The sequence below is a fragment of the Tachysurus fulvidraco genome, chromosome 6 (assembly GCF_022655615.1).
Source record: "Tachysurus fulvidraco isolate hzauxx_2018 chromosome 6, HZAU_PFXX_2.0, whole genome shotgun sequence".
In the NCBI taxonomy this organism is placed as follows: domain Eukaryota; kingdom Metazoa; phylum Chordata; class Actinopteri; order Siluriformes; family Bagridae; genus Tachysurus; species Tachysurus fulvidraco.
In genome coordinates this window covers 14514181-14531275 of record NC_062523.1, presented here as the reverse complement: position 1 = coordinate 14531275, position 17095 = coordinate 14514181, and the positions used below count along the sequence as shown (strand labels likewise).

General features: G+C 38.5%; 1 protein-coding gene across 1 annotated transcript in view; it reads left to right on the top strand.

Moving 5' to 3' along the window:
* The window catches only part of agps (alkylglycerone phosphate synthase), a 34860-nt gene that overhangs the window by 11844 nt on the left and 5921 nt on the right, over nt 1-17095 (top strand). Inside the window, exons 8-19 of the mRNA XM_027164463.2 lie at nt 595-675; nt 1061-1186; nt 1377-1485; nt 5387-5514; nt 6877-6928; nt 9737-9813; nt 9916-10028; nt 11919-11988; nt 12072-12133; nt 13214-13303; nt 15739-15838; nt 16055-16112. Of these exons, the coding sequence (XP_027020264.1) occupies nt 595-675; nt 1061-1186; nt 1377-1485; nt 5387-5514; nt 6877-6928; nt 9737-9813; nt 9916-10028; nt 11919-11988; nt 12072-12133; nt 13214-13303; nt 15739-15838; nt 16055-16112 (1066 nt within the window). The remainder of the gene's footprint in view (nt 1-594; nt 676-1060; nt 1187-1376; nt 1486-5386; nt 5515-6876; nt 6929-9736; nt 9814-9915; nt 10029-11918; nt 11989-12071; nt 12134-13213; nt 13304-15738; nt 15839-16054; nt 16113-17095) is intronic.

Genomic DNA, 17095 nt, shown 5'->3' with positions numbered 1-17095 from the left:
CTGATTTGTGTTGCTTTTCCTTAGTGCAGGAATGATAGGAAATACTGCATTGAATGTCTTTTTTTTTTCTTTTTCTTATCAGTCCAGTTTTGGCTTGTAGTTGAGATCACATGATCTGTTTGCCCTTCAGTGTCTGTGGAAAATCCTGCCACCTGACCTATGTGCTTTCATTTTCCTTTTCATAAAGCAAGCTCTTTTCCTCCCTAAAGTTTCTATCTCGGTTTACGCTTTTTTCCTGTGTTGTTGATCTCACACACACACACAACCAACACATGCACCGTGTCTTCTAAAGCACACTAAGCCCAAACAACTGGACTGAGTTTAAGGACTGTAATTCAGACAGATGGACAATTTTATGGAGTAGTGCAGACAGACACTGATATACGCTGTCAACACAAGTACATTTTAATCAGAATCTTACTCTGGCTCTTTTTTGACCTCGTGGCTCTTTCCCTGCTGTCTCCTTCCTTCCCTTACTCTTTCTCTCTGTTTTTTCTCTCTATCACATGTCTACATTTCATATCTGCTTTTAATTTCTTGGCATAAGATTTCAGCAATTTTATGACTTGTTTTATTTTCCTGTCTTTTTTCCAGAATCGAATATTGTGGATTGATGAGAAAAACCTAACAGCCCATGTAGAGGCTGGCATTATTGGCCAGGACCTGGAAAGGCAGGTTAGTGACTAGTGTGAATTTGTTCTCCCTGAGCATCTGAGTGTGCAGCTATCACTCTGCACATTAACTTTCAACATGTGGATTGAGAGGCAGAGACTGGCACAGAGCTGGTGTTTTTTTTGTTTTTTTTATACTATTACCCAAACACATCGAGCAGATGGCACCATCAAACTAATTCAGAAAAATGGCCTCTAGTATAATATAGAAGTGTGTGTGCGTGATGCATGTTAACAAGCCTATCACATACAAGCATGCGGGTGCTTTTGCTGCATTCTGAGTGCACAGATGGTATGCTGTTAAGGAGTTTGTTTCTGGGGGCTTGGTAATAAAACTGGGGTTGTGTGTATTTGAATCACCTGGGTGTATGTGTGTGTTGTTTCCTCAGCTGAATGAGAGTGGCTATTGCACTGGACATGAGCCGGACTCTATGGAGTTTAGCTCTCTCGGAGGCTGGGTGGCTACACGTGCATCAGGCATGAAGAAGAACATCTACGGCAACATCGAAGACCTGGTGTGCAGACTTTATCTACTGTATCACACGCATCAGACACAATCCATACTCACACATTACCTTGAGCATCTTGCACTTAGGGATATGGAGTGAAGCAGAAGACATATTTTTCTTTTTCCCAACTACTGTTTTTAGTGATGTTTTATTATTTATTACTTTATTGTGGCTGACATGAACTGTTAATTGTTAGGTGGTACATATAAAGATGGTGAGCCCTAGAGGTGTGATTGAGAAGAGCTGCCAGGGTCCAAGAATGTCCACTGGGCCAGACATCCACCATTTCATCCTCGGATCTGAAGGTAGTGACAATATGTTAGTCAGTGGGCATGAATTTTCTGTTATTTTTGGCTGGGGGTAATTAACTAAAGAACACTGCTTGTTTCTAAATACTACAAGGAAGAATAATAATCTTTTAAGTACTTCACATAGATACAGAATATATATTTTATTTGTGTGTGTGTGGATCAGAGAGTGAGGATGTTATACCCCCGACACACTTGTGGTGGCACATCCATAGCAATCTAGCCATAAACCCAATGGAAAATGGAGCGAGAATGGAAGTCCTGAATTGTGCAAACAATAAAGCATGAAAGATTTAATTTTTTTTCTGCTCTCAATAGCAGCTGTTGTAAACAACGCAAACAGTGAACAGGAACACTGCTTCGCTGCACACACTAATTAGGAGCAAAGGGTTTACGGTGACCTTTTTCTTTTTTTTCTTCTATTTTTTAATGCTATGTTTTAGCAGTCATATTTTTTCAGCTGCTAGTGTACACTCAGAATGTGGTGAAAATGTGGAATTACAGCGGAATGCTTTAAAATGATGAATTACCTGACCAATCAGGTCTCCGCTTGGGGGGTAAGTGATGATACCCAATAGTGTTTGAAAAACTGAAAAGTGAAAAATTAGTCTTGCAAAAAATTATTCCATCTTCCTCTAAAAATTGCCAGTCTTCTCACTGTAGTTGAAATCACTGGAAATATGTTAATAAAAGAAAGAAATGAACTAAATTCTATATTTGTTGTTGGTATTGTCAATAAATCTAATCTAGGTAGCTAGCCCATATAAATAGTTAGGTGATACAATGCGATGCACAGCATGAGCCACTTATTTTTCTTCATGTTCTTCATTTTTTTGTCTAGTTCAAAAGCTGGTTATTTAGAGTGAAAGGACTCAATGGTACTAAACAGTCATAGCCCAAGTTGATTTCAGTTGATGCAGAGGCAGCAGACAAACTCCCCCAGTCCTACATTTCTGTGTCCTTGTACATGCCCGCTGATAACACGACCATACGGCAGTGCTTATTAACAAATACAGGGACTGTTGGCATTACAACTGTGAACAGCTGCTAGTGTGTGGTGTAGACACACACATACACACAAACACACACACAAAGTGCACATGCCTCTAGCAGTCTGCAGGGAGATGGAATGATAGGTATTTGGACCCATTCTTTTAGCTGTAAGACTATAAATGATTGCTGTACATCTGTAAATCTGACCGTTTCACCCACATACATTTCTGCACTCTCTCTGTCCTCTGCACTGCAAATTTCACTTCAGTCTAATCCAAAAATTGGTATTTTACTTCCAGCTGCGGTAAAGCATGGACTTTAGCGAGTGTAGGATAAAAGTCACAAATTACAGTACACAATCGCACTATAAACTATGATTAATCTTCCAGTATGCCTAACCTTTACTGGTAGCACTATTTTCCAAACACACACATTTGGAAAGTTTCTTGGAGCGTCCGTAGTGCGAGTGTGTGGCTGTTTGTGGTCGGCTCTGTCAGTGTGGGAGGTCTGCTGGCCTCTGCATACTGTAATTCTCTGTTCTACCTGACATTACCGTTTACCTTCTGCTTAAAATCCACCAGCAGCCCAAACTCTGTGTTCTGCAGAACAACACAACTCTTTCCCTGTTTCTCTCTTATTACATTCCTTTAGCTACTGCTTTTTTTTTTTGTCATGTCAGTTTCCAGGCAACCAAAACATGGAACTGGGCAACATATTGGAGCTTTTACTTGCGCAGTGGGCTAGCTAATTAAATTTATGATTTGTCCAACCCAAGCCTTACTTTTGGTTCCTTTCAACTCAGACTCGTATGGTACTAATTATATTGTGCGTGGGTGCAGATAATGGTATTAAAGGTGCAATAGTAATTTTATTTATTCTTTTGTTTGTACATTGATGATATATATAACATGATTATTTTTTAAACAAAACATGAAAAACTAAATATAATCTATGAACTTAGAAGTGTAGGAAGTCTCTGAGAAAGCCCTTTAGGAACACTGACATACGGTCTGGAATACTTGTCTGTGTTTTTGGGTCAACCTGGAGGTGGAGTTTTGTGACCATGAGAGAATCGTTCAAAGGTTGAACCAATCTAACTGTTAGAGACCTAATCTTGAAATTAAAAGAATAATCTTGACTAATGCATTTTTAAATATACTAAAAGTGTGCATGACAGAACCAGCAGAATTTGTTGACATGTTGTTGTATTGGACCACTAGAGGGCAGCATGCCATGGTTCATTAAAGCCACATTACAGCCATGCTACCAATACGAATTATTCTGAAAGTACACGTTGTTTTTGTAAATAGTTGTTTATAATCACTTTCTTAATGCTGTCTTAATAAATAAATTGGTTTATTATGTTCTTATGAAAATGAATGCTAATAGAAAACTTGTTAGTATTGTGATTGTAGTTGTGCTCTGGAGAAGGGCTCAATAGGCTATTGCACTCTTCTGGTAAACATTGACAGAAAGGAGCATTTACATTTGCCATATGTTAGCTCTTTTACTTGCTTTGCCCCCAAATTAATTGTTTTTTTGTTTTCATAAACAATTTATACTCCCATTAAGAAGACATCTGGATTTTTAAATTGTGTTTAAAATGACAGGGGCATTTAGATGCTAACAAATGAGTCTGTTTCACTTTCCTCTCACAGAAGTGACTCACTAAAGACAGAATTATAGCAGGGTTTTATGATGGCGCTTATGAGTATTTACTGTCAACTGGTTAAGATGAAAGTGCAGTAAATGTCCACCCTGTGACTGAGTGTTTATTGAGGAGGCTATTACGGCCATGTGTACTGTATGTAGGTGGTAGTAAACAGCCTTATTGGCATCTTTACTGTGTGCTTCAGCCCATTTGTTGGTTGTTTAAGTTATGCTTGCTTCCACGGTTTACCTGTCAAGCAGAGAAGAGTTGGCTCTGAGACCGGCCCTTTTTTCCTTATGCAAATCTGTACAGATGTACTTTCACACAGCATACTGAAATACAGCATTCATTTTCAAACACACAAACGCACAGAACAATAGTAGTGCATGGCAGGACAGATGAGCTTCATGCATTGAAATTAAATTTTTTTTCTCAGTACTTTTTTTTTTTACTTTTTTATATTTTAATATTTCTAAAATAAATTATGGAACTGAGTAAATCCAAGATTGTGTGGTTTATTCCTCATTTCTTATAATATAATTTGCCTTTTTTCTTCTTCTTCTTCTTCTTCTTCTTCTTCTTCTTCATACTACAGATAGCATTTTATTTCTTTTCTAGTTCAGTCTGTGGTGTCTGAATTCAGATTTGTCTCCATGTGGGCAAATGGCTTTCATCCAGAAGTTCATTTATAACGCCCCTCCTGGTTTTTATCACTGCTACTTTCTGCAGTCATACCTCCTGTGGGCAGAGCGCTGGCCTTCCTCGGCTAAATGAACTGGCAATATGAGCCTCAAAGCAGCAGTGGTAGTTGAGCTCTCGGGGGTCGTGGAGCATGCTGGGATCCGGGCTTTAAGTCTAACGGTGTCTCCGGTGTTGGCTTGACACTTCCTTTGATACAGACCTGCTTTATTTCAACAACGCCAGAGCTGGTAAATCTCACACAGCCCCCCAGTGTTGGATGAAACCAGATCACCCAAGTGCAAATGAACACATTGGTCTCCAGTGGATAGACAAGGGGCTGGTCTGGACTGGGCAGGGTGTGTGTGTTGTGTGGGTGGGTGTGTCCGTCAGAGAGAGAATGTGAGTGCAAGCTCTACCTACATTAGAATGAGGCTCATCACAAATGTTTTTATTTTCTCTAAACTAGATTAATAGACAGTGAAAACACTTTTTTTTGCTAAGTGTACAGTACATATCTTTTTGTTGAACTTTGTCTCTGTGGTGTGGTGATTTTTTTTTTAATTTTTTTTTTAGGCACACTGGGTGTGGTCACCGAGGTTACAATAAAGATCCGTCCAGTCCCTGAGTATCAGAAATATGGCTCTGTCGTCTTCCCAAACTTCCAGCAGGGTGTGGCCTGTCTGCGAGAGGTGGCTAAACAGGTAACAGCTCATAGTCTAAGAACTAATTCAACACATCTGTAATGTGATTGTATTCCGTGACTGGATATAAACCCGAATACACTTACTTGAGAGATACTGAATCTATTTTACTACATCACAACCCCTTCAATTTGGAATTTTCCACAATATATAGTTCTAGAAATGACCGGCTTTCCTGAACTAAAATATCCATCACTTCTACATGAATCTTAATCACTTTTAACCATTGTTTTATTGGAGAAATATATACAAACAGATCATCTTGGCAAAGAACAAAAGGTCCTCTCTATTTTCTTTATGCATACAAAAACAAAATATTTACCTTCCTTCTGCAATTATTGAGCATACACACACATACACTCTATATATACTCTATACAATAATATGCATACATTATTCTTACTCTACTTATAACCACATAGCATTTTAACTTCTGGTTACCCCCAAAAAGTAAAAAATCATAAAGATTCCATTGTAATTGTGGTGCAGGAGCATCAGAGACAATTTAACATGAGTAACAGATTATAAAATTAATTGATAATGCATGTAACTATCCAGCAACTTTATCAAAGTTTGACATTCATGGATTGAGTAAATCAAGTTTAGCTTGCAAGAATTAATTTAGGTCTTTACGGGCAAGTGCTTAATGGACAAAAGATTAGCCTGTGGCATATTGAAGTGATTACACCCGATTTATACAAATAGTTTCTGACACAATGAAGAGAGTGACAATTTGAAGATTATATTACAGTACATCTAAACTACTGAGGGGATTCACACAAAATTACAAATAAATAAATGAAAAAACAACAACAACAACAACAACAACATATGTTTTCTTTGCTCTGTGAATTGTTAGTCCATCAGAGAAAGCTTTGCTGGCCCTGCCAGTGATGGCACTGTTATTGATGACTGTATGTTCTAGCTCTGTGCAGCTCTGCTCATTATGAGAGCATAAATTAGCTCTGAGCACAGCAGACGATGAAGATATCGATCATGCTGTTTAGGATGTGTGAGTTACAGATCCTTTCCCAAACTTCTCCCCAGGGACTCTCAGTAGCCTGAAGCCGCTTTTCGGCATAACAGTGAAATAGGCCAGCTCTTAGCGCATCGTTTGGGCCATGCACAGCCTTGTTTTTCTGTCTTTATTGATTTATACATTTAAAAGGACAGATTTAATGACAAATGAATTGTGAGCCTCTTTCTACAAATTTCCTCCAATTGCAAACTAAGACAAAGGGTTTAAGTGTCTCAAACAAATGTTTGAATGATTTTATGGTACATGTTTAAAATTAGTTGGTGAAAAATAACCACAAATCCAAAGACAGTGATGCTCAGTTTCTCTCTGTGTTTGTGTTTTAGAGATGCTCTCCAGCTTCTATTAGACTGATGGACAACGAGCAGTTTCAGTTTGGTATGTTTTTCCCCAGTCAAAAATGAATGATGAAATACCTACCTTTCAGACATCAAGGTTTATTAACTGTAAAATAGGGCTGGGTCATGTGACCAAATGATCATACCTGAAGACATATGATAGACGATATGCGGTGTTTGATTAAAAGCAACTCTGGAAAGCATTCACTGGTATGTTATTTTAATATTTGCAAAAAATATGTAACATTTGAAGTGGAGGATAAATTAAAAAAAAATATATACAAAATTCAGCATAAATTTTATATCAGTCTGTTCAGTCAATTCTGTTTGTAGTTGTTTCAAAACTACTGATGATGCTTAAGATATTTCAGAACATTTTATTGTGGTGTATTGTTGGTCATCATGTTGACCAACGCTGTATATAAAGTGCATGTTAGGGAATGGTTTGAAAATAAATCGCATAAATAAATAGGCATGTGTTGAAATGTGCTTTATATTAACTTATTTTTATGGTACAAAATTTTTGTGAGCGTGTTATGTGTCAGTCCCCAGTTAAGTTCATGAATTTTGATTTATAAATCTTTATTATGGAAATTACTGTAACACTGAGCTTTGCTGAGTTTAAAAATCATTGGATATATCAGGAATGAAAGTCATTGGAAATCACTGCTGCATCCAGCAGCCTTTCTGTATTAGCCTTTTCACTCGGTGCTTGACGAAGCCATTATTGATGTTTTGGATGCTGCAGCGGGAACCATTATTAATGAGGCTTTAGCTTCGGTTTGGCGTCCTGACTAAAATCAAAGGAAATGAAATAAAAACAAATCAGTTTTCACAGCAGGGAAGCAAAATCTGCTTTTGGCTTTAAAATCTATTGCAACATACTGTATCTGCAGTTTTGTTTGTTGTTGTGTCATTAGTCAAGAAACAAGGCGAAATAGAAGTGAATATGCAAGTGTGTGTGTGTGTGTGTGTGTGTGTGTGTGTGTGTGTGTGTGTGTGTGTGTGTGTGTGTGTGTGTGTGTGTGTGTGTGCGTGTGTGTGTGAGCTGTTGCTATGGTTCCAGTGGTAATTGGGAGGCTGAAGGAAGAATATTATCCCTACAGGACTGAATGTCCAAGCTGTCCAGCATTTATACCCACATACATGCATACATACATATATATGTTTTGTGAATTACAAGGATTATGTTAAGACAAACACAATACAATAAAGACTGTGATGTCCTGTTGTTTGGGACTTTAAATCTGATGTTGATGCACAGGTATAATCAGTAAACATCTTCACTGTTGACATCTTTGTTTACCTTAATGATTCAAATGCTCAGTATATTTTGCCGAATCTGAATTGAGGCCCTTTATTTCACCACGTCTCTTTCTATGAAAACAAACTAGTGTTGTATGTGCAAGATGCTTTGTTTAATTGCCTGTAGCTGATGCATTCTGTGTTTTTTCGTGCATCAAGCAGTTTAATTTTGCATGATATAATTCATCTACAGAGGCCGCCTCAATTCGCTGTCTCGTCTAAAGTTAAATCGATCATTATCTTGCCAGCCGAGCAGCCGAACAAGCCGACACACGATCCAGGAACAATGAAAAATGGCCCTGGCAACAATTAAGCTTCCACCATATTGACGTCTTAGAGTATTGTATGTGGATATATGAAGGAATTTACGGGGTTGGGAGATATCACAGAAAAACTTCCTCAGTCTCTAGGGACCTCATTAACTCTCCTCCAGGCTCACATTTTCACCAACGGTGCACTTCTCCGTCTCCGCCAAAGAGAGAGAGACTAGCAGCAGAGAGCAAGATTCAAACCCTCATTAATAAAGGCTTCACTTCTCCTAATTATGAGACCGTATAGAAACGGAGGAGAGCATACTTTTATTACTGAAATTACACTCAAATTTCTTCTTTCTGTAATAAAGTTGAATTAAAGTCACATTATAAAGCCAGCCTTTGAGTAGACATTATTCCAACTTAGTGTTTAATTGTAGTTAAATGTTTTTTAGTAAGCTACACCTCTCACCATTCAATATGACGAGGAAAAATTATTGACTTTAAAAAATTTGGGGTTTTATGAAGATTTTGGAAAGAGTGTTTTGCCTTTTATAATTGCATACTCATTTTTACAGGGAAAAACAGTGCTTATGCATTTGTATGTAAGGTTTCTTGGATGTCAATATTTTGACAAAATCCTCTTAGTATCTACTCTTTCATATCCTGGCTGGTGAGTAATTGAGTAAGTTAAATTTCAAAAAGTCAGACTTAAAAGGTCAAAGGAGAGCAAGTGTTTGAGAGCTTCAAACACTGGGGGGGGATTGATGAAAGAAAAGGAAGGAACATGGAATGTACAGAAGTGAAGTGACAAGTGAACTCTCTGTAGAATGTTTTTCCCCTCGTTTGTGTGGGAGTATGAGAGATTGATAGGCTTCCCCTCGGCTGTGGCCGCTCACTTTTGTTTGTCCGTGGCGCTTTGTGCGTCCATTCCGAAATAAATCAGAGCATGTAAGGGAGACTTGCAGAGCAGCGTGGAAAGTATTTCCTCTCAGTCAGAAGCTGATATATGGCCCTCAGGCCTCGGAGTCTCCGCTGCTGTACTCTTGCTCACTCTCCCCCATTTGTTACGCTGCTATTGTTCAAACCACAGATCAATCTGGCCCTCTAAGCCTGCGTGGATGAAAGTGGGCCACAAATGGGTGTCGAAAATACGACCTTCATTTATCTCTTGCTTTTAATGAGTCAAAAGCTGATGTGAGAGGTGTTGGACTACTGGAATGAGATTTTATTATTATAGTGCTTGGCTGATGGTATGTTGATGATTTGTGGGTGTGTTTATGGCTTTCCAGGTCATGCTCTTAAACCTCAAGTGTCCTCCATCTTCACATCGTTTTTGGATGGGCTGAAAAAATTTTACATCACAAAGGTGAGCGACACACGAGTGTTCTATATCTTTTACTATTCCTGTTGCTTTAGCCTTGTCAAGGAGCCTTGCAGTTAAACCCATTGTATTCGCCTTATTAAACAGTTTAAAGGCTTTGATCCCCATCACCTGTGTGTGGCCACGCTGCTGTTTGAAGGAGATCGGGAGAAGGTGTTGCAGCATGAGAAACAGGTTTATGACATTGCTGCCAAATTCGGGTAAGATATTATTAGCGCTTTTAGTCTGGGTCTCTGGGAGGTTTTTTTTTTTTGGGTAATCTTTGGCCCCTTTCAGTGCAAATGCCAAAAGTGAGTTTTTGCAATTTCTGAGATTTCTCACTTCTGCTTCATACTTCAAACATATCATGCACTTTATCTAAAGAGGGCTTACTAAATAATTTTATCCATAAAAAATATGTATAACCACAGGATATCATATTGATAAAAACAGTAACATTTTTAGCAGAACTACTTACAAAAATGATTACATTTGCTGGTCACACTAAGGACCGGTACAAACATTATGTCATAGAGACATGATACACATGAGTGCACACCTGCACATGAAAACACATTTATTCCCACAAAAATATTGACTTCAGAAATTGACTTAATTGCATGTAATTCTAAAAATCTCGGTGCTCTGAGCTGCTAGTGCACACCTTGCTTTTAAAGTGGATGAGAGGTTTAAAGACCTGTTCTAAAGATAGTAAGTCTTGCATGGGTTGGTTATCTGAATAACGTCTTCATTCTAACCAAACTTTATAAACATGTGCACCAGGCTTTGCCAGGAGACACCCACATGGACCATCACTATAACTTTATGCTTTACATTTTTCTCCTTGCATTATGATTACAGAAATCAGCATCCTTCTTACTGTATGTCTCTGATAGAGTGGTTATGATTTCCAGACATATTTATCAAGTAATTTTGCTGGAGTAAGACTGTAGTAATAATGATCAAGTTCCATCTCTGTTAATCACGTATATGTGAATGCCTTCAGGATGTACAGATGGTCATGACACCAAGCTACTCTGTGCACCGCATCTCTTTAATGCAAGCTATATGTTCTGACCTTTACTATAACCAGCTGAACTGCTAAAACCCCACAGATCACACTGGGGATAATTACATTACCCCCACCTCGCCATTGTAAAACTTATCCAGTCCAAATAGCACTTAGTTGTACAAGGACCGAGCTCCTGTTATAACCTGGGGCATTAAATCAGAATCACAATGCACTGCAGTACTTTAGGTGTCATTGATGGTGCTTCTTTGATCCTTGCATACTATTACAGAAACTATATTAAAACTTACCTTACCTTAACTACATATTGCACTATTTCCTGCTGTGTTTATGTCGGTGTATTAATATTGTGGATTTTTATAACGGTGCATGTACAGCATACAAATCCCCAGGGCTATAACAGTATAATCTCTATGATTCATACATGGTTTTACAGCATAAGAGGAGCACACTTGCTTCCCTCAATCACAGCAGTCTGTGTCCTCTATTGTTCATCTCCAGTACTGCCTGCTGTTCCCATAGAGTCCATAGAGTAAATATTTAACCAGCACCGATCACTATGGGTCATCAAAGTCATAACCTTTAACCCTAATTGTGACCTTTCTAATTCATTCTGTCATATCTGTGCCAGACACAAGCTGTTGTCTTTACACATTCATCATGGCCTTTTCACTGGACGAGTGATGGGTTTGATTGATACTTAAGCAGAATGTGTGTCAGTGCAGTTGTGGGGGGAAATTGATCCATGGATTCAGCCATAATGAGGTTTCTTTGATGAGTTTGGGTTGCAGATATCTAATTAAATGATGATTTTGACTGATATTGCTGAACAAAACTAGCACTGCTGGTTCTCTTATGTGTGTGTTTGTGTAGTGTGTGTGTGGGGGGGGTCTGTAGTGTAGTGTGTGTGTGTGAAGTAAAAGGTGTGAATGTGATATAAATTATCAGAGGCAGTTAAGAGGCAATTAAAAAAAAAGTCTTATGTTTGATAAGACTGAGCATTTTAATATTTTTAACGCATTGTTGAGCAGACAAAAGGAAGTGTCTGAGTGTATTTGAATGGTCTGTGTGGGGTTTGTAGGGGCCTGGCAGCAGGAGAAGATAACGGACAGAGAGGATACATGCTCACCTTTGTCATCGCTTACCTGCGGGTACGTTTGACTCATTCACTGCTTTAAATTGGTTGAAATGCAGAATGTGAGGTGTGTGTTGACAGATGTGTGTCTTCATGTAGGACTTGGGGATGGATTATTATGTGATAGGCGAGTCGTTTGAGACGTCAGTGCCTTGGGACAGGTAAGATCTGCTTCTCCCTGCTCGCTGTCACATAACTGAATATTCTTCTACCTGTGATGTTCATACCTCTGAATTGTTGTACATCCCTTTGTATCCTCAGATAGACTAATAAAATTGTAGAATAGTAATGATTTATAATCCTGTTATCTGCTGGCATCCTTTTTCAGTCTGGTTCCTCTTTCTCATGTCATTTCAGAGAGGTTTTTTTATTTACATTATTGCCCATGACTTGCTATTAGACATCTAAATCATATTAGATTTCTCCAAAGCTGCTTGTGTCTATTGTTAAAACTGTTAAAATTGGACTTAATCAAAAGCTAGGGTATATTAGAGACATAGATACAAATACGGACACCTTTTATAATCATAGCTCCAATGGTGCATACAGTTATATTTTTGTCTGGCAACTAAACTGACTTTTCTCCCTGATGTGACTTAATTTCAACTTCAAATAACTAGTAATAGTTAAGTTCAAACAAAACTGTTTGATGTAGCACAATAAGTGTAGTATAAGAGTGACCGTTTAGCCTGCCTTAGCTAATGATTTTCAGTAGATAATGCATACAGACACATCATTATGTGCTTGTGTGACATCAGTTGATCTATCTCAAGTTTCTCATTATTTTGTTTTTGAAAATCAGCCCAATGGTCTTGTAATAACCAAACCAACAAAACCCCACAGCTCTTCATTCACATTATGTTTGTGTTATATGGGAGTATATTTACGTTTTATTCATAGCCAACCAGTCATGTTACAGTGCAGAGATCAAGCACTGCTCTGGCAGCCGAGTGGCTCAGGGATAGTGAGTACATTTCATTAAAAAAATAAAAAATTTTAAATATATAGCACACTTCCAAATAAGGTTCTTATTGAAGAAGGCTAAGGAAAGGAGTAATGAGCGAACTGGGTGATCATGACTATTCCTGCAACTTCTGCCATGGCCTTAGACACAGCTTTATTTCCCAAAGACCACACTGTCCTTTATTAAAGTACACACGGTAAATATTTTCAGGGTTCTACAGTCTTAAGTCGTGTATTCCAAGTTACTAATGAGATGTGTGTGTTTGTGTGTGTTGCAGAGTTTTGGACCTGTGCAGAAATGTAAAGGAGAGGATAGTGAGAGAGTGTAAAGAGAGAGGAGTGCAGTTTCCACCACTGTCTACATGCAGGTACAGTTAACACATCCTCTCTGTCACCCAACTTATCGTTGTTATATCAAGCTGACTGTCAGACCTGCTCACTCACATCACCACCACTGAGGAAGACGATTGGTCAAGGTTTTTTTTTCAATATGGAAATATGATGTACTCTGCTTTTTGTGGAATAGATAGCTGTTTATTTTTAGTTTTTATTTAAATTTCTATTAACCACATCTGTACCATTCCTTAGTGGTTAAGATGTTGGATGTCTGAGCAGAACATTGTTAGTTCAAATACCAGGACCATAAAGCTACCACTGCTGGGCCTCAGTGCAAGGCCCTTAACCCCTAACTGCCCAGTTACATAAATGAGAAAATGTAGGTCGCTCTGGATGAAGGCATCTGCCAAATAAATCAAAGCTGTAAATGTAAATATGTAGCATATGTAAGTTTACATCAGACAACATCATTCAATATGTTTGTAAAAGAAAACCCTTTGTTAAAGAAAAAGGTCTAAACACAGTTGTAAAGAAATACATGACCTTACATGACTAACATGTTCAGGGCTAAAATTACACTCTGGCACTCAAGGGCTTCATCTACTGTAAGCACAGGGTTATGCTGTATGATTTCACTGACACAAACACTAATCTAACATCACAAAAGGATTCTTTGGTCACAAGTTGAGATCACGTGGGTCAGTTTAAAAGCATTGCAGCAAAAATCAGTCCACAACAACATCCTGGCGTGTCCAAAGTACTTCCTCAAAAGGTCAGTGTGACCACTGTTAAAGTGCTCATCTAAAAGCCGTCAATAAAAGCAGGTTTAGTATTAGTTTTAGTTTTTTAGCAATGAAATCTGACCTGGAGTCTATTATACCTAGTTTGTTATTGAATTTGGCCAAGATTTTAATATGATCATCTCATAAAGGTGCATCAAGTAATCGTAAACGATGACTATTATGACAGCGTTGAAAACTTGGGTGTAGTAATAAAGCTGTTCATATATACTACAGCAAATACAGTAGAATTACTTACTTTTCTGTCTGCTACTGAGCTTAAATGTCTTGTATAGATATAGAAATTGTATATATGGTTTTGTTTACTCTGTACTCAACATGAAATAGCTGACATAAGGCAATACTTAAAATTAAAAGGCAATAAATGGAACCAGTCATTCCAGTTACTTTTGATTTCCATCAGTGATCAGACTCACATGACTGCATGAAGACACACAATCTCACATACATTGTGAAAGAGGCACTTGTTTGACTGCTAGCTTGCAATTTTGAAAGACTTTGAACCCAGCTCTGTTCACCTTCACAATGACCCTGCCAAACAGAGAGAACTAAGAGGAGAGATGGGAATGGGAATGAGACATAAAGAAAGGATAGAGAGAAACCAAGAGAGAATGAAGGAGGGGGCAAAGGAGAGATTAGGTTTGAAACTTGATTATGCCTCAGCCATTCATTTCCTGTCGGTTGTTGTGCAGCTGTGTGTGACGTGATTGATGTGGCCATTTAACCTCTGGAAAGGGCAGTGCCCCAACTGACAACACACACACACACACACACACACACACACACACACACACACACGTGCATGCACACACACACTGTTCCATAACACCTTTGAACATGAAGCATGTAGCACATTTATCGAACAGAGAGAAGATGAGAATCATTTTCGGTTCTATATTCGAATCTGAATGACCAAAGTGCACCTTAATATAGATCCTAAAACACGGTCTATCATCACTAACTCTGTGAGCATTCATCAAAAACCACAATCAAAAGAGTGGAAATAGAATTAGCAGTACATAGAGTGTGTGTAGATCAATGATGATCACATTAACAGGTTATTCTTTAATAGTCTGAGATAAACTTTGTGTCTGCCTTCTGCAGTCCAGATGGCCGCAAGGTGGGAGGCCGATTCTGTATCGCTGGACCGATAGTGCTGTGTTAATGTGTCTGATGGGTATTTAATATCAGCTGAATAGGATGAAATTGAAAGTGACAAGGACCACCCCCAAAACACACACACACAAGCAGACAGCTGCTTGATGAATCAGAAAGGATCCTGTGACACATTTTAAAATGATAAAATGCTATTTCACTTGCACAGGACTGTGGTTATGGTGACACTGCTATTTAGCATACGTGTAATTTCTTTTATTGGTTATTTATTGTGTACTTATTAAATTGTTGAGATTCTCAAAAACAACAATGTCATTATTCATATAGAATTGTTTTTTTTTTTAAAAAGCACGTGTTTATATTGAACAACGCTATATTATTGACCTTCTATCCATTCTTTCTTTTAATCCTTAATTTGTCGGTTTTTTCTTTCTTTCAAATATTTCTCTTGTTTTTTTTCTATCCTTTTTTATGTCCTTTATCTGTTCTTTTACTTTCTTTCTTTTTCCTGATTCCTTTTTCATATTTTCACTCTTTTTTCTCACCCTCAGAGTAACACAGACCTATGATGCCGGTGCCTGTGTGTATTTCTACTTTGCCTTCAACTATAGAGGTCTCAGTGATCCAATACATGTCTATGAGCAAGTGGAGGTAATAAGACAGCAACGGACATATTCTACATTATTATTCATTATGCTTTTTTACGCTTTTTTTTTGTTAGAAAATATGCTGTACAGTCCTTTAAACAGAATATGTACCCTGTTTAGACTAGCTTGTCTGAATAGTCCTTGGTGGCAGGATGGAAAACCTTGCTCCACTGGTCCAGAACAGAAATGAGCCGTGAACTTTTATGTCTCTTTTGTGCAGCACGCAGCCAGAGAGGAGATTCTAGCCAATGGGGGAAGCCTGAGTCACCATCACGGAGGTAATATTTCCACACATCCTCCACACATAATCTCTTATACTCATACTCTTATACAGATCAAGCAGTTTAGTGCAGAAGTGTAAGGTTAAGGATGCTAACCTGAAAATATGATGCTCTTAATGAAAGCAGAATGAATGCATGAGATCATTAGAATTCAATTTTAGTTCAGTCGATTTTAATATTTCACAAGTGAGATGCATGTTAAAATTTCAGTGAGCATTTCTGCTGTTTGCTGAGAACAAATCTGAAAGGAAACACACATTGGGCTTCCTCAGTCAGACTCATAAAGCTCTGTGATGTAGCTGAAACTGTGGCTTTATCTATATTACTATCTACCTGCTGTTAGCCATACATCACTAAACACATTAATCACAACCATCACACACACATACACAACACATGCACACTCAGCCTGCCGCCCTGATAACAAACTCCTGTCTCCCCATGGCCATTCGGGGGAAAGGGGTGGTGGGTAGCAACCGTTTGGGTGACAAATAAAAACATGGCTAATAAAAAGCTTCTAGTGATGTTGGGGAAATGAAAGTCTGACCCACAGAGGAGAAGAGGATGATAGGGCATGAAACTGCTGAAACAGGGAAAGGAGCTCTAAAAAGGAGAATTTAGGTGTTTTGTGTGTGTGTGTGTGTGTGTGTGTGTGTGTGTGTGTGTGTGTGTGTGTGTGTGTGTGTGTGTGTGTGTGTGTGTGTGTGTGTGTGTGTGTGTGTGTGTGTGTGTGTGTGTGTGTGTGTGTGGTTGGGCGTGTGAACTGTTCTGTGTAATTGTGATTAATAGCAGTAGCACAGTGCTATCTGGCTGCCGACAGCCTGCTTTGTCTGCCCACAATCACAGCATGACAAATGGTGTGTATGTGAGAGAGAGAGAGAAAGAGAGAGATGGAGGCAAAGAAAACAGATGTAGTCTGGACCACCGAGGTGGGAGGGCACAGAGTGGAAATGCACACATTACCAACCTGTGTTTACCGC